This window comes from Danio rerio, chromosome 22 (genome assembly GCF_049306965.1).
Source record: "Danio rerio strain Tuebingen ecotype United States chromosome 22, GRCz12tu, whole genome shotgun sequence".
Classification (NCBI taxonomy): domain Eukaryota; kingdom Metazoa; phylum Chordata; class Actinopteri; order Cypriniformes; family Danionidae; genus Danio; species Danio rerio.
In genome coordinates this window covers 10,467,674-10,489,831 of record NC_133197.1, presented here as the reverse complement: position 1 = coordinate 10,489,831, position 22,158 = coordinate 10,467,674, and the positions used below count along the sequence as shown (strand labels likewise).

Below are 22,158 nucleotides of genomic sequence, written 5' to 3'. Positions count from 1 at the left end.
TGTTTATTATTTGCCTGATTTTATAAATAACACTTAATGCTTTTTGATTACAGTTTGCAATCATCTCTGGTTTACATAGTGATAAAGTGATATTGAAGTCACCTCTGTACAGAACCTCTGGAATTTCATGAATCTGTGATCGCTGAATTCAACACAAACTCATTAGTGCATTAGCCTGGCTAAAACAAGACTTGTACATGACCTTTCTTAAAGATGAGTCTTTACCTAAAAGATATCATTATTAAAAAAGCCCAAACTTAAAGGGAAAGGTGGAGGCGTTGCCATAATATATAGTAATATTTTAGTATCCCTTTGCAGTCTGGCTTTAAATACAAATCTAATCAAATTACTTTTGTTGTCACATCATCAGCAGCATGTGTGCTATGATGAGTGAAAAGCTTTGGTGCTGGCTCCAGACAGTGCAAAATACTACAACAACATACTTCCAAAAAAGCAGGATAATGTGAAATTGTAAAATAATGTTGACAGCGATATGTACAATGAATAGGTGTACACATAGTTGTAGGCAGTATTGTTTTTAGTACGAATTGGTTAAAGTGCAGTGCATGCTACATATTGATGGTGTGCAGTGAGGGGTATGGAAGAGTTTATGTGGGGTGTTAAGCGTTCATCAGCCTGATAGTCTGAGGGAAGAAACGTTCCTTCAGTCGGCTGGTGCATGATCGGATGCTGCAGAACCGTGTGCCTGAGGGTAGCAGAGAGAAAAGTCTATGGCTTAGGTGGCTGGAGTTGCTGATGATTCTCTCGGTTTTCTCATGCACCACCTGGTGTAAATGTCCTGGAGGGAAGCTCACCTCCTATTACGTGTCCAGCAGTTCACACAATCCTATGTAGGCCTTTGCGATTGCTGCTGGTGCTGTTTCCATACCAAGTGGTGATACAGCCAGTCAGGTTGCTCTCCACAGTGCAGTTATCAGACATACAATTTGTTTAAAGTAGTAGTGCTGTATGTTCCAGTGTACAATGTAAACAGAAAGAATAAAATAGGTGAAGTTCAGTTTTTTTTTTTTAATGCCGCAGATTTTTCCTGCATGTTTTGGGCAGTCTGGACACTGTTCAAATTTACTCCCCAGAGCGCCATCTGCATAGTTTTACATACTATCCGTGAATAGAATGTGCTTTACTGGTGTCTCTCTCACACACACATAGATGTGCACATAAACGCGCATGATCTGCATAACTTTCATCATTGTTCAAATAGCCGACTTAGCTTTTATTCTCAAACAATTGGTTTTGTTTTCAAATATGATACAGCAAAATGTAGGGGTGAACTCTAGCTGCTCTGTTTTTCTCTCTATGTTTCCTTTATATATATATATATATATATAAAGGAACGATTAATCCCATGATCCAAGATATAGGTTAGTGTTTACATGATATGTACATGTGTACAATGCATTTATCAAACATACTGTACATTTAAATACAAAAATATTAGAAAGTATATATACTCACACACACACACACATATGAATATCAATGAACATAAATATTTTATACAACATAGTCTCATGTATATATATACACAGAAAAACACATTACGCACACATTTGTTTTGTTGATATAAACTTTTACTGCATTGCAATTAATCATTTTGCAGCACTAGTAAATAAGTGTATATTTTCACTGCAAAACAATAAAAGAAATGCTAAAGATCTGCCACAATAGCGTGCACAAAGTCGTTATTCAGTAGCAAAAATCTTATCAAATCCTGGAGAGACTGTATGCATCACATTTACTTTAATGTGTACACAAGAATTTCCTGCCTTCATCCAATGTTTCGATTTGTGTGCAAGAAATGTGTAAATTAGCACTTATTTAAATTAAATGATGGCTTATTTGCATATTTTAACTTTTGTATTCCAATACAACAAAGTATGCAATTCCTGTAATCAACTGACAGTGAAAAGTCTGGTGATTGTTAATGGCGAGTATCATAAACCTGTTCACCTGCAGTGCCCTGGCAGGAATGTGGTGTTTCGTCAGGTGAATGAATATTAAATCATGCTGCCAGTAATGTTGTCCTCTTCTTTCTGTTTTTCCAGTTGTATGAGCGTGTGCTGCTGCTTTCCCAGAGACTCTACAGTTTACAGGTACAACATGCTGACCACACTGACACCTCGCACTCATCACATGTCCGCATGACATCACGTTCACGGGAGTTATTCTATTGTGCAGGCCATTTACATGTGGTGATGTCTAACTGCTGTAATATTGAAGATGACATCTGGCTTTCTTACCATTGGTTATTCTGGTGTTTTCATTCTATAGTAGTTTCAAGGGACAATATTTAAGATTTTTGTATCTAAATATCCAAAAACCATTAGGACAGTGTTATATATTTTGCTGACTTTTGCGTTTCCAGTATCACAAATGTTTTAAAAAATGAGACGGATACAATTTTAACTAAAAACACAGATTGTGTGCCGTGTGTTTGTACTAATGATGTTACACACTCTTGATTTTCTGTTTTAATTTATATAAAACCTGGAAACACATAAGATGATTTAATACGCTGTGTGTTTTGTTAGATTTAGCAGCATTATAACAGATGTCTAAAATGTATTTTGTTTGATAAAATAACTCTGCTTCTTCTTCTTCTATGCTGCGTCCTTGTTCCCATACCATCTGTCCCAAATAGTATTTGAAAATACAATTGGTATGTCCCAAATCATAGTATGTTAAAAAAAGGTATGCCATTCCGGATGGTTTACTAAGTGTAGATCCGTCCATACTCTAATCACTGATATTGCCCACAATACATTTCGATGTGATTTGGATTAGAACTACAAACACGGATTAAAAGTGCAAATAAACTACAAACATGGTGTGTGCGTGAGACCAATCATCAAAGAGAGGCTTCGGTAAAGATGTTTGTGTGACTGTTAATTAATATCTTGCCAACTGGAACACATTTAAATTGCGCTTTCCGTGTTATATTTCATCTGTAACAAAAACTTTTATATAAAGATGTATCTGGATGCATATGTCTGAATGCATGATTATCCAAAGACCTGAGGACATTTCTCTGCATGAAAGACTCATGAATTCCAAATTATATTGCTGATGCTTCTCCAATATGGTAGGAAATTAAATATGAAAGAAATGTGGAGGATTGACAGGGAGACTAAGTAACATAACGAGCTGTTAACGAGGAAGTAGTATGTGCCAAAGCTTGCATATTCTTCTGTAACACACTCAAAAGTAGTTACTTTTCCCTCACAAACAAAGTACGTACTTTTAGGGCATAGTGTAAGTATGCGAATCGGGATGCTGCAGTAGTGTTCACGAGAGGAAGAACTGGAAGTTGTGGCATAATAATAGCTCCGCTGCTTCTGTGCATACACTCCTTCTAGCGCAGGGGTGTCAAACTCAATTCCTGGAGGGCCGAAGCCCTGCACAGTTTAGTTCCAACCCTGCTCCAACACACTTACCTGTAGGTTTCAAACAAGCCTGAAGGACTCAATTAGTTTGATCAGGTGTGTTTAATTAGGGTTGGAACTAAACTGTGCAGAGCTGCGGCCCTTTTGGAACTGAGTTTGACACCTGTGTTCTAGCGGCTTAATATACATATTGTGCCTTTCAGTCTTTCTTATTTGTTAATGCTGGTCTTTTGTTTAATTGTTTGGAAATTGTTTTACTTTTGTTGTTATTGTTTGTCTTATTTCATGATCTTTTGTTGTTTTTTGTTATCATTTGATTAGCTTTTATTATTTTTTGTTCTCTGTGTTGTTTGTTTTTCAATCCTTTTGTTTTGTTATTGTCGTATTTTTCTTTTTGTTTCTTAATTGTTTTGTTTGTTCTTTGTGTTTTTTGTTCATATTTTTGCTGTTTGCTTCTTTTCGGTTTTCGATTTTGTTTTGTTTGTTCTTAAGAGTTTGTTTTTTCATGTTTGGCTTGTTTTCTTTTAATGCTTTCTTTTGTCTGCATTTGTTTTCTTATCTTTTTTTTGCTCTTTTTTTTTCCCTTTGATTTTTTTTTTTTTATGTTCTTCATTTGTTTGACTCTTTTATATTTATTTCCTTTTTCTTTCACGTTCTGTTTACATGTCATTAAATTTACATTCCTCCCAGACACTTCCCTACCAAACAGCCTTACAGTACACTCCGCAAATGACATTTAAGCAAACACAAGCCAGCTGAAAGCACACAATTCTAAGCTTTAGTTACCAGGAAGCACAACTGTCCAAACATCACGTCTTTTCTCTCTACTTCCCCCATCAGGCCATAATCTCCCAGCAAGACAGCCACATTGAGCTCCAGCGGGCCTCGATCCTCACAGCTGAGCGGGAGCGTCCTGGCAGCCGAACCCGTGGCACCGACGTGCTCCTGGAACAGGAAAAGCAGCGCAACCTGGAGAAGCACCGCGAGGAGCTGGCCAACTTCCAGCGGCTGCAGAGCCAGCATCGACAGGAGCAGGCGCGCTGGGAGCGGGAACGCGAAAAACAGCGGCGGCTGGCAGAAGCAGACCAGCAGAGGCTGAAGGAGAGAGAGGAGGAGTGCAGAAGGCTGGAGACACGTCTGGCAGAGGAGAGACTGGAGCTGGAGAGACAGAGACAGACCTACCAGCAGGACCTGGAGAGGCTAAGAGAGTCCACACGTGCCGTGGAGAAGGAGAAAGAGCGTCTGGAGCAGCAGAGGAAGCTGAAGAAGCACAACACTGTGCCCAATACTGCAGCACTGTACACACAGGAGCTCACACAGGTCAGTTCAGTCAATTGAAACACTAAGGCCATTATCACACCAGACGTGCTTTTTGCATTGAGAGGGTGCATCTTTTGAAGGGTTTTCTTATGGCCTGAGAGTTTTGCACACTGCTTATGCGCCTTGCACATGTCGCGTTTGAACTGCCTGCTGCGTCTCACAGTTTTGCCGTTGCGCTCTGTGTGCCCGCAGTAGAAAAAAAGTCAGCTCTGAGTAGAAAAAGGGTGTTACGTCAGTTGTGTCTTTTTCATTCTCCAATCAGATGACAGCAGAGGTAGGGTTTCCGTTAAGGTGTTTTTGTTGTCAAGATAACTACGGAGGCTTTTAAAGATGGAGGAGAAACTAGTGGTTGCTGTGATCTAGTGGTTGCTGTTACTACTGGTATAGTTATCCAAAGATGTATGACTTCACAAATCTTGAATATCACAATATTATTTAATATTACAACTACAGCAATATCAACAGCAATGCTCACGCACAATACGCAGCTGATTTAGTCTGGCCTAGCGACATAAATGCATTCTTACAATGGAAAATTGCACTCGGTGTGATCGGCCCCTGATGGCCCTTTTTTTAGCTACTAGTATCAGTCTTAAGAGATCCACAGAAATGAAAACTCTGGGGTGAAACTATAATTCTCGATGCACTCGACTGAAAACCAAATCCAAAAATGCTCAAATAATTTTTTTTATTAAGTAATATAAAGTATTTTCGAAAACTTTGTTTTATTTAATAACTTGAATTACATTGATTAAAAAAAAAACAAGCCAGACAGTAATACTTTATGACCAGCTTTGCCATGACAGCACAGTGCACTACTGTGCGATGCTGATAAAATTGTTAAATATTGCAAGCAACAGGAACAATAAACGGCCAATAGTGCGCCAACAGGACGTTTGTTTGAGTGGAGTTTGCTACAGAACGGAATATTGAACTATTCTGAACATTTGAGCCATGGCACACTCACATAGTAGTAGACGGTGTGCTCTGCTGCTCTTGCTTTTTGGTCAGTGTGGCACAAACCATTGAAATTAAATGGTTTCATAGCACAGTGCTTTTTGTGTCAGGTGTGAATGTCACTTCATACTGCATACTAGAGCTGCACAATTAATCGTAAAAAGATCGCGATCTCGATTCGACCTCCTAGACAATCTTTATCCAACATTTCTACGATTCTGTCAATCATATTTTTAAGTTCAGGAGAGAAGCAATGGTGGCCGCACAAGTCTTCACATTGTTTTACATATGTTGTTCAGCAACGTGGACACCTCCAAATGGTGTTGAAAGAGTCACATGCTGTATTTATAAGATATAATTTACCCCAAAAATGTAATTTCTGTCGAATGACCGTTAGCTGTTATCACAGAGGGGGCGGGCGCGTGTACTGAATGAAGTCTACTTTAGTGAACAGAACCTGTGTATGTTGTGAATAACAGCTAATAAAGTTGTAAATAACATTCAGTTTGTGGCACAGAGTGATCGTTTGGGAGCCGCGCGGGAAGTGAACCGCTCTTAGCCATAAAAATGAAACTGAAAGCGTGTACAGTGTTGCAAGATGTAGCTGACTCATTTCAGCTCAAAAAGTATCCAAAACCAGCCGAAATGCAAAAATACCCACCCTGTATTCACGAAAATCACATCAGTGACAGATTTAAGCAGAAAATTACAGATTGTAAGCATATGTCTCAAACAATAATTCAACATCAGAATTATCATCAGCATTAATGACCAGGACAGATCTAAAGTCTGTTCAAGTCCACCATTCCAGGTCTTTACAAAATTGAGCATTTTAATCATTTGAATCGTGAGAAAATCGTGATCTTTATTTTACGCAAAAGAATTGAGATTCTCATTTTAGCCAGAATCGTACAGCTCTACTGCATACTAGTCTAATTCATTTCATTCTTTTGGCTGTTATTGTCTTATCATCTGAAAATGGAAAATGCAAAAAATTAAGTGGCTCATAGTCATAAGGTTATCTATATGCTAGCGTACTCCAAAACATTGATAAAATTCACATTTAGAAAATGTAAGCATTCAAAACGAGCAATTTCTCACTTCCACCAATAAAGATTAACGATTTCTATGATGTCATCTCATACTTCAATTTCTTATCAAATCTTCTGACCAATCAAATCATTGCTGTTCTCTGAAGTCCCACCTACAACAAAACACTAAAGCTGCAGCTGAATTCTGTCCCTCATTCACTTATTATTCGCTTGTTACATTCACTTATTAAAAGATTGTGCATTACGAAGTGTCCTTCACACAGGTGAGTGGGTTTAACAAACCACCTGTAGCAACTTTCTCTTTCTCTAAAACTTACTGTAGCTAAATTCTCTAAGCACAAACAGTTCCTTTGTATGACTAGCACTTCTTTTGTGTATTGCCGCTCCTGTTGAATCACTGATGTCTTCTCAATTGTAAGTCACTTTGGACAAAAGCATCGGCTAAATGACTACATGTAATCTATTATGTAACAGAGTGTTCACACTGAGGGTTTACTTAAACTCTTGTAAAGTCAATAACCGAGATATTAAAATGCTGTGGACATAAACACTCAGATCTACAGCAAGTACTAACACACAAAATAAGTAACACTAACAAATAATGTTTACAACTATTTAACAAATAGAATATTTATCTTAATGTTTGTTTTTACTGTGAAGTCTAAAATTAGAATCGCAATCAGTTATCAGCAAATAAAACTATATAACTTGTATACTTGACTAGCTATATGACTATTTTTAAAATAGCTCATTCAAATTAGTGTTATTTCACCAATATAACAGCATATTTGCTCAGCAATAAAGATTATCTTTCAACATTACATGTGACCCTGAACCACAAAGCCTGTTATTAATGTCAGTTGTTTTGAAAATTGAGACTTATACATTCCCTGAAAGCTAAATCAATAAGTTTTCCATTGATGTGTGATTTGTTAGGATAATATTTGTCCGGCTGTTTGAAAATCTGTGATCTGAGGGTTAAAAAAAGATCAAAATATGGAGGAAACCACAAAGTTGTCCAAAATTAATTCTTAGTTTCAATATTACTAAACAAAATGGAAGTTTTTATATATTTATAGTAGGAAATTTACAAAATATCTTCACGGATATAATTACTTTTACTTAATATTTGAATGATTTTGGCCTGTTTTTTTATGTAAGCTTTGAAATCAGCTTTCATAGTGCAGGAAAATTATCTTATTATCATCTGTGTATGCAAAAACGAACGTTATCGGATCATTTTCTTGCGTTTTGAATCCTGCTTGCCTTTTCATATTAGCGAACAGCCAAAACGAATAACAAGCATGAAAGTCTATCTTAAGTCTATTATGAATATTTGATGCATCACTCAAGCTATTTGCGATAATAGGAACTGTCACGCATAAATTTAGCATGATGTCACCCCTCCGCTCTTTCTGTGTCACATGTTATTATAATCTGAAGTCATAGGTGTGCCATCTGAGAGCATCTGCCTTTCCCACGCTCCTTTTCAGCTGCGCTCGACCAACACAATCACAGGGAACAATGTGCCACTGTGAGCTTACACAGCAGTGGCTTTGCTGAGCTGCCTGCCACCCGTCCTACCTGTTTACCGATGAGCCAGCTAGATTACCCAGGTACCTCTCTCTGGGAAAGAAAAAAGAAGTGTTGTTTGAACAGCCTTAAAGGGATGGTTCAACCGAAAATTAACATTTAATCATCATTTACTCACTCTTAAATGACTCCAAACCTTTGTGTTTTCATTTTGTTGATCACACATTAAGATATTTTGAAGATTGTTGGAAACTGAGCGCTATTAGCTATGTTTCAATCCAAAGATGCTTATTGGATTGTTGCGCAAAACTGGAATCTTGGCGAATAATGCACAAGAAAGTTCTGGAGGTAATATTAATATAAAACGTAACCACTTTGGAACCAAAACAACATTTCAGATGTTTTACAATGTGTTCAGTACATTGGTTTGTCCATTGCACTCATTTTTATCACATGATCCGCTAAAACAAATTACATGACTTTTTTTGATGCATATGCCTGAATTTAATTTGGTAAATGTGCTTTCATCTTAGTTTATGCACGTTTTTTCTAATCGGATAAAAAATGTGTCCTACTAGTTGTGCGCAAGTTTTTTTTATGCACATTTTCTATATTTATACACATCTTGAAGTTTCTATTATGTATTTATTGGGATGGAAACATAGCTAATGGGAAAAACTAATATGAAAGTAAATCTCTAGACAATGGACATCCAGTGTTCTCCAGTCTCCGGTGCCTAGACTGCAGCTCTGCACAGAAAGTTTGGCCAGACTAGAAATGGTTGTGCCCAACTGAGGTTGGTTTCTCTCAAGGTTTTTTTTTTCTCACTTCCGTCAATTGGTGAAGTTTTGTTGCTCGCCTCGAGCTTGCTTTGTTTTGGGACTTGTAGAGCTGTGCATCGATGGATTTGCTCTTCAGTGTTTAAACTTTCAGGAGTGAAAACAAACCATACCGAACTGAACTAAACTGAACTCCGAAAACTGGACTGACACAGTTTCAGTTTACTAGAACTTCTATGTTAAGCTGCTTTAACGCAATCTACATTGTAAAAGCACTTTAGAAATAAACATGAAGTGAATTGAATTGAATTAAATGGCTACTATTTTTCATCATTATTTAAAATATCTTCTCGTGTGTTCAACAGACGTAAGAAACTCAGATAGGTTTAAACAATTGGAGGCTAAATAAATGATGGCAGAAGTTTTGTTTTTGACTGAACCTTCCCTTTAACAGATTTTGAACAGAGAAAAGCCAGTCTCTGTGTAAACAAGCCTCAACAAAAGAACGATTTCCAGGATTTAGCAGTGCTAAAACTGCCCCATACATCACAAACCCATCAGAAAATGAAAAAAGGGCTGCATTTGTGTTCAGCTGCACACATATTGGCTGGCATCTGAATGTATTCCATGATTTCCCTCAATCACGTTAAACTGATTTTGATTAGAAAGAGCATGTATGTGATGACTAGAGCCTTGTATTTTGATAGATTAGTCATAATCAGATGTTGGAGGAGGAAGACGAGATGTCTTTCAGTCTCGCTTTAAAAGTGCGTGTGGAAATGACGAACTTTCCTATTAAGTGTAATCAGGTGACGTTAGCCATTGAATAGGCAGCGAGCAAATTAAATGCAGTGAATCAATTAGTGTCGGGGTTAGTCAGTTGATGGTGTTAAGGAGGAATGTACATTTTAAATGTTGCAGGTTGAAATCAAAGGGGTGTGTGTTCGTATTGCTGGAACGATCATGAATCAGTGCTGCAGTGTTGAAGCTTTTGGTGCAGTCTCTAAGTCTGTAGAACTTTGTAGCGATATTAAATAGTTAGCTGGTTGTCAAAATGACTGGTCGGTCTTAAAGTTTGTATTGTTGACCAAATTTCAGATCATGTATGTAATTTTTTATGGGGTAGAAATAAATCTGCCTTTTTTTTTTTACAGTTGCCATTTAAAATGTTTTGCGTTTTTTTATTTTTATTTTTTTAACTATGAATTCGGATGCAGCAAAAGTTTTATTTATTCTGATAAAAATAATAAAAATCGGATAAAACTTATTTCCCCCCATACACAATGGGGGAATACACAATACCATAATAGCCCATACACAATTTGTTTGCAAAACCTCACCCTCACTCTCTTCTATCCGTGATTTCCATTATTGACTGTCCTATCAATAAAAGGAAAAAAAAAAAAAAAAAAAAAATATATATATATATATATATATATATATATATATATATATATATATATATATATAAGAAATCAAATAAAATTCATAAATTTTGTTACGGTTACATGAGCCATCCACACTACTCTGTGGAAAATGGGAAATTTTGAAAAAGGTTGGAAACTCTTGTATTCCATTTCATTATATATAAATATGACCTGAAAAGAAGTATTTTTAAAACAGAGGTCAAACAATCACTCTTTGATTGGTTTTCTGGACTATTGTGTATTATTATTACCAACTATGACCATTGCAGTGAGAATGCCCTGCAATATCTGTTCATATGCAGTGAGCATGACTGGTCATGTTTCAATGCTTTCGAAGCTGAATGTTGTTGAATTAGAATATTTTTAAGGCGCATTTCTATTTTAAAACAATAATAAAGTTTTAAAACAAAAATGCACTAGTGTAAGCACAGCCTAAGGGCTTTCTGTAGTTTTAACTTTATTGCAATCTAGTTGTGAATTTTCTGATGATTATTGTTTTGTTTTGTGCAACACCGCATTGACTGTCAAATAACAAATACGTTTACATGGATACAAAAAAAAATTGATTTTAATGCGATTAAGACAATACTCTGATTAGGAGTTAACCATGTAAACAGCAGGGTTTTTTTACATTTATTTATTTAATCCGATAAAGGTCATAATCGAACTAAAGAGAAATCGAATTAAGACATGTGGAGTATGCCGATTTTATTCGCATTATTGAAGTTCATCACAGACATGTTAACACCTTAATCGAACTATTACCATCATGTAGGACTTTTCACCACGTTTTGCGACAGGATTGTCCACACACACACACACATATACACACACACACGGGTGTTTGACACTCTTTGCACCTACCGAGTCAGTGCAGACCACAGACACCTGCATCGTGAAATGTGGAGGTTTTTTTTTTTCTTCCTTTCAGTATGAACTTCCATTAAAACACGGGGAGCATGCATGAAATGTTTGTGAATGAAAGTGAAATGAATGAAAGTGCCAAACTGCACTTAAAGTCGACAAATTAAAAATTAAACACGCGAAATTGCATGAAACTGGAGGAAATGCGTATAGCGCGGTGACGCAATGACGTTAATCGAATTATGCGCTATAACATGTAAAACGCGATCATGAAAGAAACATGCAAAAGGCAACTCCTGTAAACACCTTCTTATTGTTCTCTTTATGAGATTAAAGCAAATAATTCGATTACTGATGTCCATGTAACATAAGCCCCTTTCACACATACAGACCTTTCCGGAAAATTGCCGACAATTTTCCAGAAAGGTTGTATGTGTGAACAGGTCCTTTTTAAAAATACCGGTAAATTCGTTCTAGCTATTTTCCGGAAAGAGAAGTTGTAACATTACCAGCAATTTGCCGGAATGCTGCACTGTGTGAACGCAGAAGGAAGATTGCCGTAATAAGCGCGTGCACGTCTAGAACGTGCTGACGTGAGACACCTGCTTTAGCCAATCACAACAGTCAGACGCATAATGCATAAAAGCCTTTGAATATTTTTCCAGACACATTTAGCTGCTGAAGTTAGTCAGATAACGTTTATATGTTCTTCTTAATGCCAACTGTGTAAATAATCATCGTTGAGTTGCTTATGATAAGCCGTTGTTTGTTTACCTTCAAGCTTTGCGTGTGCCTGTGAAACAGCCTGTGAGCGCCTGCACACGCACATATTATAAACGTCTAGACATGCGAAAGTGATCCTGCGAAAGTTGTTCACAATATTGATCATCCACAGAGTTTGTAATTTAGTCAAATGTTTACAAATACAAGCGCAGCCGTTTAAAGCTCATTTGTGGTGAATGATATCAGAATTTACCGGTATTTTGGAATGGATGTGTGAATGCTCTTTTCCGGAAAATTTCCGTAACGTCCTCGCCTGTGTGAACAGCGCTTTTTTAAATATACCGGTAAAGTCGTTCCAGAAATTTATCGGTATCACTGTGTGAAAGGGGCTATTGTCACTGTCTGCATTTGTATCTGTGCTTAATATGACACATTTAAATTTTGCAAATTGATAACAGAAGCAGTTAGTTGATGGCTGCAGTGGTGGACAAGAATGTTTCAAACACTTAAACACATTTAAAACGTTGTATATCATTTATATTGACACAAACAGCCCCCTGACTGTGAGTTGTGCTGCTGGTTGTATGTTTTCGAGGTCATGAAGGCATGTCGGCTCAAGCCCGGCCCTTGTCAGATTTCCTGTGATCTCAGCTTATCTTAGGTTAGCTCAGCTATGAGTACATAGTAACCGTCTGTCCGCGGTGCCAGGAGACAGAGCTTGTTCAAATACACACCATACAGTGAAGATTTATGAGGATGATTAGCAGAAATGAGAACGCACTTGTGCTTTTTGCTTGCTTCAAAATTAAGACTTAAAGAATCAGGGATGAATCTCATGGATGTACATTTTTGGTCATATAACTTTTACAATTAAGTTACAATTTTATTGTTTCCTAATTGGGTCACTCTGCTTTGTTTTGTGTTTCCCGGGACTGGTTTTATTATGCGCTGTATTGTTTTATTATTCGTCTCACTGTCAGCCAGCTGATATACTGGGGTTGTTTGACCTGGGTGAGACTTTTGTTCATGCCTGAGTCACTTCCGTTTGCTAAACCAGGGCTCAAGTCTCAATATAACATCAAATTTTGGCCTTTGATGTCTTTAGTCTCTTTTTCGTTTCTTGCCATTTTTTTAAACACTGTCTTTATTGTTTTTAGGAGATTTGTGCAGTTTTTTTTTTATGCCAAAGCTGCATTTATTTGATCAAAAATATAGCCATAATATTGTGAAAAATGATTAGCTCAAGGAATAAATTACATTTTAAAATATTTAACAGAAAACTATTCTTTTAAATCTGTTTTATTGCACTTTTAAGATCCTCGATGTATATAGAGCTGGGCGATATGGCAGAAATGTTATCTTGATAATACGTTTCTATATTGAACGAAAATGATTTCTATTTTAATACAAGTTTTTATTGCTTCCACTTTTCAAAGAGTATCCAACCATGACTGATGGCTGATACTGCTGGCAGGAAAATGAACTGTTGGCAGGAAAGTGAAATGAGCGCGATTTAAACAATACTGGGTGACACAGCATGACCTTTTTTCGGCCCATAATTTTCAGAGGCCAAAAAATTGGTGAATCTCTAATATCAACACAATTATAGATTGCTGCATATTTCTGCTGTGTGATTGGCACTTAGGATTAATATTGAGGAAAAATGTCTAGAGCTTATCATCGTTATCGACATGAATTTTAGCGTGATTCGATATGATATTGTTTATCGATGCGCAGCCCTAGATGAAAATATTTATAAACTAAAACATCTAGATATTGTGGCGAAGCAGTGGCGCAGTAGGTAGTGCTGTCGCCTCACAGCAAGAAGGTCGCTGAGATGTTGGTTCGAGCCTCGGCTCAGTTGGCGTTTCTGTGTGGAGTTTGCATGTTCTCCCTGCGTTCGCGTGGGTTTCCTCCGGGTGCTCCGGATTCCCCCACAGTCCAAAGACATGCAGTACAGGTGAATTGGGTAGGCTAAATTGTCCGTGGTGTATGAGTGTGTGTGTTTGAATGTGTGTGTGGATGTTATCCAGAGATGGGTTGCGGCTGGAAGGGCATCCGCTGCATAAAAACTTGCTGGATAAGTTGGCAGTGCATTCCGCTCTGGTGACCCGGATTAATAAAGGGACTAAGCCGACAAGAAAATGAATGAATGAATCTAGAATATTGTATCTGATCTGAAACCTCTTATCGTGTGAACATACAGAATAAAAATCGGAAGTAAAAAATTTCATTAGTACAAAATTTTAACTATAGTCTTGCTGCATTTAATGGATTTATGTTTAGTGTAATAATTAAAAAGCAGCATTTTTATTTTAAAACTAGATGAAATGTCATCCGTAGTTTCCAGAACCAAGTAAATTCACTACCTGACAAAAATCTTGTCGCCTATCCAAGTTGTAGAAACAAAAAATAATAATTTGACTTCCTAGTTAATCATTTTGTATCAGAAGTGGCTTATATAGAAGGCAAAGGTCTCTAGATACGCTTATTTTACCAAAATTAAACATGATCATGCTTTGTTTTTTTAATTATTTGATTTAGACAATAAGGTCTGACTTTGCTTAGACTAAAGTCTTGTCACTTAACAGAAATAATGTACAGTATAGAATATAAAGTCATGGTGCAGTGGAAAAAGAATGAATATTGTGTATGACTCCCCTGAGCTTGGAGGACTGCATCCATACATCTCTGCAATGACTCAAATCACTTATTAATAAAGTCATCTGGAATGGCAAAGAAAGCGTTCCTGCAGGACTCCCAGAGTAAATCAAGATTCTTTGGATTCATTTATAATGCTTCCTCCTTCATCTGACCCCAGACACGCTCAATAATGTTTATGAGAAGGAGGGCTATCCCGCTGAAGAATTTGCCCTCTCTTGTGGTTTGTAATGTAATGAGCTGCACAAATGTCTTTTCTACCTCAGGCTGTTGAGGTTGCCATCCACTCTGCAGATCTTTCGCAAGCCCCCATACTGAATGTAACCCCAAACCAGGATTTTTCCTTCGCCAAACTCAAATCAAGTTATTCTAGAAATCAAGTTATTATTTGTTGCTCTTAAAACTGGGATCAACAACAAGACTTTTGTCAAGAAGTGTAGTTTTAATCAAAAATATAAATTGTTAAAAATCTGTATTTTTTTTTTTTTTTACACTTCTTGCGAGAACTTCATGTATAATTTTTGACACGTAAAGATGCTAAATAGAAATTGAGTCCAAAAAAACTTGCGTACAATATTGTAATATTTTTTACTTTTTAAATACGTAATTATTCATCCATTAATTTTCCTTCGGCTTCAAACTCTACACAGAAAAGCCAACTGGCCCAACTGGGACTCGAACCAGTGACTCTCTTGCTGTGAGGCGACTGTGCTAACCACTAAGCCACCGTGCCACATACACAAATATCTCTTAAAACAAAAATAAAATCATATTTATACAAAATATAAAATGCAAAAACAAATCTTGTATAAACAGCCTGTCGAAAAAAGGAATTAAGATAAAAGAGTGAGTGGGCTTGACAAACCACCTGCAGAAACACCTAACTAAATGTAAACGTTTAAATTTTAAATATTCCTTCAACTTTTCACTCAACTCTAACCTCCAGCTTGCCAAAGACAGAAACCTTTATAGCGCCAAGTATGTTTTGCTTTGTAAGATTTACGTTCCACATTCCTGTTTCCAAGGAGTCTGTATTTTGTGATGCTTCGTCGTGAAGTAAAAACACCCCAAACAGCCCTTAAGAAACAGGTATTTAGCACCATGATTTAAGAGCCACGTTTTCAGCAGTGAGCCCTTCCAACCAGCCCGTGCACAGCAAATGAATATTTGCTCAAAGTATCCAGGGAAGTCTTGAGTTGGGAAAACCGCAACGTATAATTACCTGCCAGCACCCTTTCATTAATACCAGCGCTGGAATGCAGCCAATCTTAATTGTTTATGTGATGTCAGTCAGGTCTTTGTGCCGAAGATTTTGCACGCCCAAAACCCCCCCCCCCCCCCCCCCCCCACCCCCCCCAACATTTTTACGCTCTGGAAATCTTATATTTACTGAAGGCACCTTCAGGACTGGAAACAATGGAGCATCTGTGTTGGGATCTCAGCGTTTGGGAAAAGTGCTTCACAAAGGGCAGGCTGTGTGATGATTTTGCCTTGGGCCAGTTGGAGAACATCAGGCCTTTCCAACCTTTAGATGACTGATGGAAGCAAAGGCCATATGATGCTATCAATGTTTTGTTTATTATTTATAATTTACATCTGTCGACATGTGATACCACCTATCTGAATCTAGAGTTTTGAGGATTCTAAAGCAGCTATGATCACTAATAGTTGCATCAGTTTTGAAGTAAAAGTTTGAAGACCCATGCAGTTTTACTTTGAGCTAATCGTCGACATTTAATGCCCCATGAGGGCCCGACTGAATCCTTTTTTTTGCTCTATGCTCAGGAGGGCCAGACAGGGGCATTGCTAGACATAAAGCTCTACTGTGGCACAGCTCCCCCTCAAAAAAAAAAAATCTATCAGGAGCCATAATTAGTCTAAATAAGATCACCATCATATTATTCAAACTTTGTTTTGTCGACTTGCAAAACTCACTGCGTGCTGACACCTCCGCATAAAAGACTGTTACGCCGGTTTCACAACGCATATGCGGCACGGCTATTTTTTTCAGCGTGCATGTTCACAACCGGGCTTGAGAGCAGAGCAGTGCATCAATGTCAAGCTGGAGCGTTGCGTATTACAAACTAGATAAAAAGAGAACGCGCACTGTTTCCGCGTCTCACTCTCTGCTGAAACTGTTGTCGATGTATGACGTGTGACCTTCTTTGTAAAGACTAAAACTTTTAAAGACACTTAAGGTAAGAATTTGTCTTTTTGACCACTGAGAGAGTTTTCCTAAAGAAAATTGCCACTACAATATGGTGCTTGTTTTTTTGTTTTTTTTTCTGCACACATGCTCAGTTTGCTTTTGATTAAACTACGTTGCTTTCATCAGCGTTGGTTCGGTTTTACACAGATTACCACGCTTAATAAATACACTTGCATATAAAGTAAATAGTATCTCAAACTTTTATTGGGAAACTGGCGATTTTTACTGGTGCACGTGCCCTAGTAAATGGGGTCTAGCGACGCAACTGGGACCAGACGTTTTTTTTGCTATCTCTGCACACAATTGTTTATAAAAATCTGTGGATTTATAGGGAATGATTTTGCGAGTATAGTTACTTAAACATGAAGTAAAACAATTTACTTTAACCATTTATTTAAGGTTTACAATGCAAATCCAATTAGAATCCGATTATTGTTTGGTAAACCAAGCAAGTCTCTCATATAATATATCTACTAAAAGACAGAAAATATTACTTTGCAAACTGAATTGTAAATAAATCATATAAACATTTGCATATTAGCTAATAATAATATTGAAATAATATAAAAGCTGAATAAATATAAATTTACACTCCTTTACATAAGTAAATAAACAGATTTACTGATAAGCTAATAAATTAGTGGAAATCTGCCTATTTATGCGCATGCAGATTCAATGCGGGCCTTCTCAGGACTAAACATGAGTAGTATGCACACCAACGCAAACAACACCAGACATTAAAAAAGCATCTCTATTTTTTTTTTTATGCCTTGGCGGTGTTATTTCATCAACAAAAATAGCTTGGCGCCAACAGAAACAAATGTGACTGAATGCATGTGCTCCGATTCGCTCATTTAATAAACTAACAGCGCAATGCAGCGGATTACAACAACAATTTTTTATTTGTTTGACTACATTTTAGTCTTGTCTTTTTTTGTCTAGAACAATGCAATGTTCACTCATTAGATGAGGGTATCAAAGCATGTGCATTCATAGTTTCCAGTCAAGTTTCTAGCGCAGAGGAGGTGTCACATTTGTGTCAAACTATAGTCAACAATTATTTATAGGCAACAGTGTTAATTACAAAATTAACACTGCACTTCTGGTAAATTTTTTTTTTAGTTTGACATGCTGCGTAAATTAGTCAGCCAATGAGTCAGCCACTTTTGTTAACATACCTAGAGCAGCTTAAAACTTGAACTACAGAGGTGGTAATTTTTAGTTTTTGCTATTCAATAAAATGTTGAAATAAAACACAAATATTTATTATACCCTTGACTTTTATATGTGTATATATTTCTTTCCAACATGGGTATTTTATTAAAATTACAAAACACAAAAACTATTAGTAGAACTACCATCGCATTCATAATGACTGCATGCATTTCAGTGTCTGGTGATTTTTAATATGCGTGCCTCTGTTGCCTAGCAACTTCCTGCTACCAAAAAACATAACTTTATGCTGACAGTGACATAAGTTTACTTCAGATATGTCTTTCAAAACAGCAATTTCAATGCTTTGAAAAAAGCCTTCTCTGCTTGTGAAAAGAAAGTGAAACTAAAAGTAAGTTGTGCATACATTTATAGGGTTTATTACCAAAAAGATTGTATTTTTAGGGTGATGACTTAATAAAATATGACAGCAGACTTTTAAAGCTTAAATTGAATATCTGAAATTAAATTGAATGTATATATGACATGACATTATAATGTCTTTTATGGCAGTGGTCAGAATGACCACTATGGTAATTCTTGTAGTTATAGACTTCTGGTAGTTCCAATGTTAAGTAACTTAAGGCGCTCAAGCACAAAATGATTCCCAGTGAAGAAGATGATGAATTTAGGCAAGATGAAAATGGATTTGCTTGTTCCATGCTATCATGACAATATGTCTAAATGACATGACAATATTTGAAGGCACAAATAATTAGGGCAATTCTAAAGGCAAAAATGGGATCAGCCCAATGTGCCCATAATAAAATGGCCTGACATGGTACATTTAATAAAAAGTGAAACCTTGCATTACATAATGTAAATGATGAAAATTGAAGGGTGGAATAGTGACTTACAGAGTCACAATGAACAGATGCAGGAGGGCAGCATTAAATTTCAATGGTATAACCTTTGAAGGTGTGGAGATGGTGGCCAATCTTCTCCACACCCTCAAGTAAATGTATCGGAGAACCATGATTATTCAATTCTCACCACAAGCTAAGGGTGTTGGTGACTTTGAGGTTAATCATTTGAACTTCTTGCGTACAGTATCTTCAATATTCTCATCCCAGGACTTACGTAATACCCTGGAGCAAGAGTTGGTTGCACCAGATGGACAATCCTTGCAAATAGTGTACGCTATGTCCTCAGGATGAAAAGGGTTGGGAGGGAGCTGCTTGCTAACTGTTTGCTGCTGATGTGCATTAATAATCTTTACCTCATGTCTGACTTGCTTTCATGTGGAGCCGTCTTCGGTTTGTTACATTTTATGCTCGTGTTAAGAGCATCAGAGGTTTTTTTTTTCTTCATTCTGCACGCAAAGCAGCATGTGTTTTGAATTTAGCTTTGTCCTGTAATCTCTTCTGTGGACTGGAGATCCATGGAACGTAATGCAGCATTTCCTGTGTCTCACGCTCACAATGAAGATTTTAAACATATTTAATTAAAATGCGATGGAGATTTCAGTAAACGTACTGACTCGTTTTATCCAGTTAAGTAAATTAACTTTAAATTATTAAAACGTATAGTTTACAGAAAAATGAAAATTTGCTTACCATTTACTGATGCTTTTTATGAATTTCCTTCCTCTGTTGAACACGGAGGAAGATATAATGAAGAATGTTGGAAATCAGCAGCTCTTGACATCCGTAGTAGTAACAAAAATACTATGAAAGTCATTGGCTGCTGCTTTCAGAATTCTTTAAAATTGTTTTGTGTTCAACAGAAGTAAAAACTTAAACAGGTTTGCAACAAGTAGAGGATAAATGATGACAGAATTGTCACTTTTAGATGAACTATCACTTTAAATGTGATAAAAAGTTAGAATTGCTCTTTAAATTCTGCTGTGAAGCAGATCTTCAGTGTTTGATTTTACTTTTGGACACCTTCCTTATCAAACTGAACAGGGGAAATACAGGATTTCCAAAAAAAAAAAAAAAAAAAAGCCAGAGCATCAGAGCCACACCTACCTGTTTTCTCATCACCATCACCAACCACTGATATTTTAGAGCAGGTTTGCTTTGAAAAATCATTTTGAACTCCTGAAATGAAATTCATTTTGGCTTCATTTTGTTCAAAAAAATTTTTAAAATGAAAGTAATAGGGGTTAGTTTACCCAAAAGTTAAAATTCTTTTATCAATCACTCACCCACATGTTGTTCCTTACCCCTGAGACCTTCATTCATCACTAGAGCACAAGTTAAAATATTTTAGATGAAATTCAAGAGCTTCCTCTTTTGCAAGCGACAGCACCGACTTATTCATAATCCAGAAAAATACCAAAAAAAAAAGAGTCAAAACAGACCATGACATTTTCAAGCTACAAAAATCCTTTCGTGCACAGCTAAAAAAAAAGATTTTATTCAGCAGACATTGCATTGCATAAGTTAAATTCTGAAAATTGTAGGATGGAATTGTGACTTACAGAATTATAATGACCAGATTCCGTTGTCATGTTCATTTTATTCTACAGTTTCAGTGTCAGTATATTGCGCATGTTCACAATAGTCTGTGCAGTGTCTATACTCATGATGGTCGTCCGCGACTTCCTTTATTGAAAACAAAGCACAAGCGTATCTAAGATAATATGTCTGCAGTACAACTAAGCATGACATGCATAAAGAGTAGAGCACAGTGCCATTCTAGAAACGTGCACCCTATACTGACACTGAGGAGAAGAAACTGTTAAATAAAGCCAGTGTTTTTGTTTCATGTGCCACGAAAAGTATTCTTGTAGCTTGATAATAATCCGATTAAACCACTGAAGAGTCGCGGATTGTTCCAAGGATGTTTTTTGATATTTTTGATGTCTGTGGAGAACAAGAGAGCTCTCAGATTTGATTTAAAATATCTTAATGGGTTTCAATGATGAACAATTGGAACAACATGAGGCTGAGAAATCCATAACAGAATTTTCATATTCGGTTGAACTAATTCTTTAAGATGACAATGAACCCTTTGATATATAAATGCTTGGTTCTAGGGCTGCATAATATATCGTTACAGCATCGATATCTCAACATGCACATCAGCAATAGTCACATTGCATGATATAAAATGTTGAGTCTGAATTATAGTTGACCAGGAGCTACAGAACACATCTGATTTGTAGAGTAACTTCTAAGTTTAACCATAATTGAGTGAAAGGTAATCATTTGCATGTGTTTCTAAGGTCTTAGAATGAGCATTTCAAGAAAGTTTGGACACAAAAAGTATGATGTTTTAAGGTGTTACAATTATTAATTGTTAATTGTATTTAATTATTCATGAAGAAAATATGTTTTACTTAATTCTTATATGGTTTCTAGTCCAAATATCTATGATTCAAAGCAAAAATAAGATAGTTGTAATTAATTACCCTATTGGCAGATAATTTCACGAAGTTTACGAGAGCTCTATTTAGTACCTAAAGTATCGCAACTTCCTCTATTGAAAACAAAGCACAGGCATATCCAAGGTAATATGTCTGCAGCGTAAAGAGCATAGTGCCATTTTGTAAACGTGCACCCTATACTGACACTGAGGAGAACAAACTGTTGAATAAAGACATTATTTTTGTTTTTTGTGCGACATTTTTTTGTTGCTGTTGTTGTAGCTTAATAATATTCTGATTGAACTACTGAAAAAAATCATTGACTTCTATGGATGTTGTTTGAGATGTTTATGTCTATGGAGAACGAGAGAGCTCTATGATTTAATTTAAAATATCTTAATATGGGTTTCAACGATGTACAATTGGAACAACATGAGGCTGAATAATCTATAACAATTTTCATATTTGGTTGAGCTATCCTTTAAAATTACAATGAACCCCTTGATATATCAATGCTTGGTTCTAGGGCTGCACAATATATAGTTTTGGCTTCGATATGTCGCACATCAGCAATAGTCACATCACAAGATATGAAATGTTGAGTCTGAATTATAATTGACCAGGAGCTACAGAACACATCTGATTTGTAGAGTCACTGCTGAGTTTAAACATAATTGAGTAAAAGTTTATCGTTTGCATGTGTA

General features: G+C 36.6%; 1 protein-coding gene across 6 annotated transcripts in view; it reads left to right on the top strand.

Annotated features, from left to right (window-relative positions):
- arhgef18b (rho/rac guanine nucleotide exchange factor (GEF) 18b) overlaps positions 1–22,158 on the top strand; it is a 105,303-nt gene that overhangs the window by 78,904 nt on the left and 4,241 nt on the right. For 5 of the 6 annotated variants that reach the window (XM_073937356.1, XM_073937355.1, XM_068216437.2 and 2 more), the window contains 2 exons: positions 2,067–2,114; positions 4,245–4,724. In XM_073937356.1, coding sequence (XP_073793457.1) covers positions 2,067–2,114; positions 4,245–4,724 — 528 coding nt within the window. Of the gene's footprint in view, positions 1–2,066; positions 2,115–4,244; positions 5,826–6,612; positions 6,814–22,158 lie in introns of those variants that run through there. The other variant, XR_012397774.1, reaches the window with a different exon arrangement.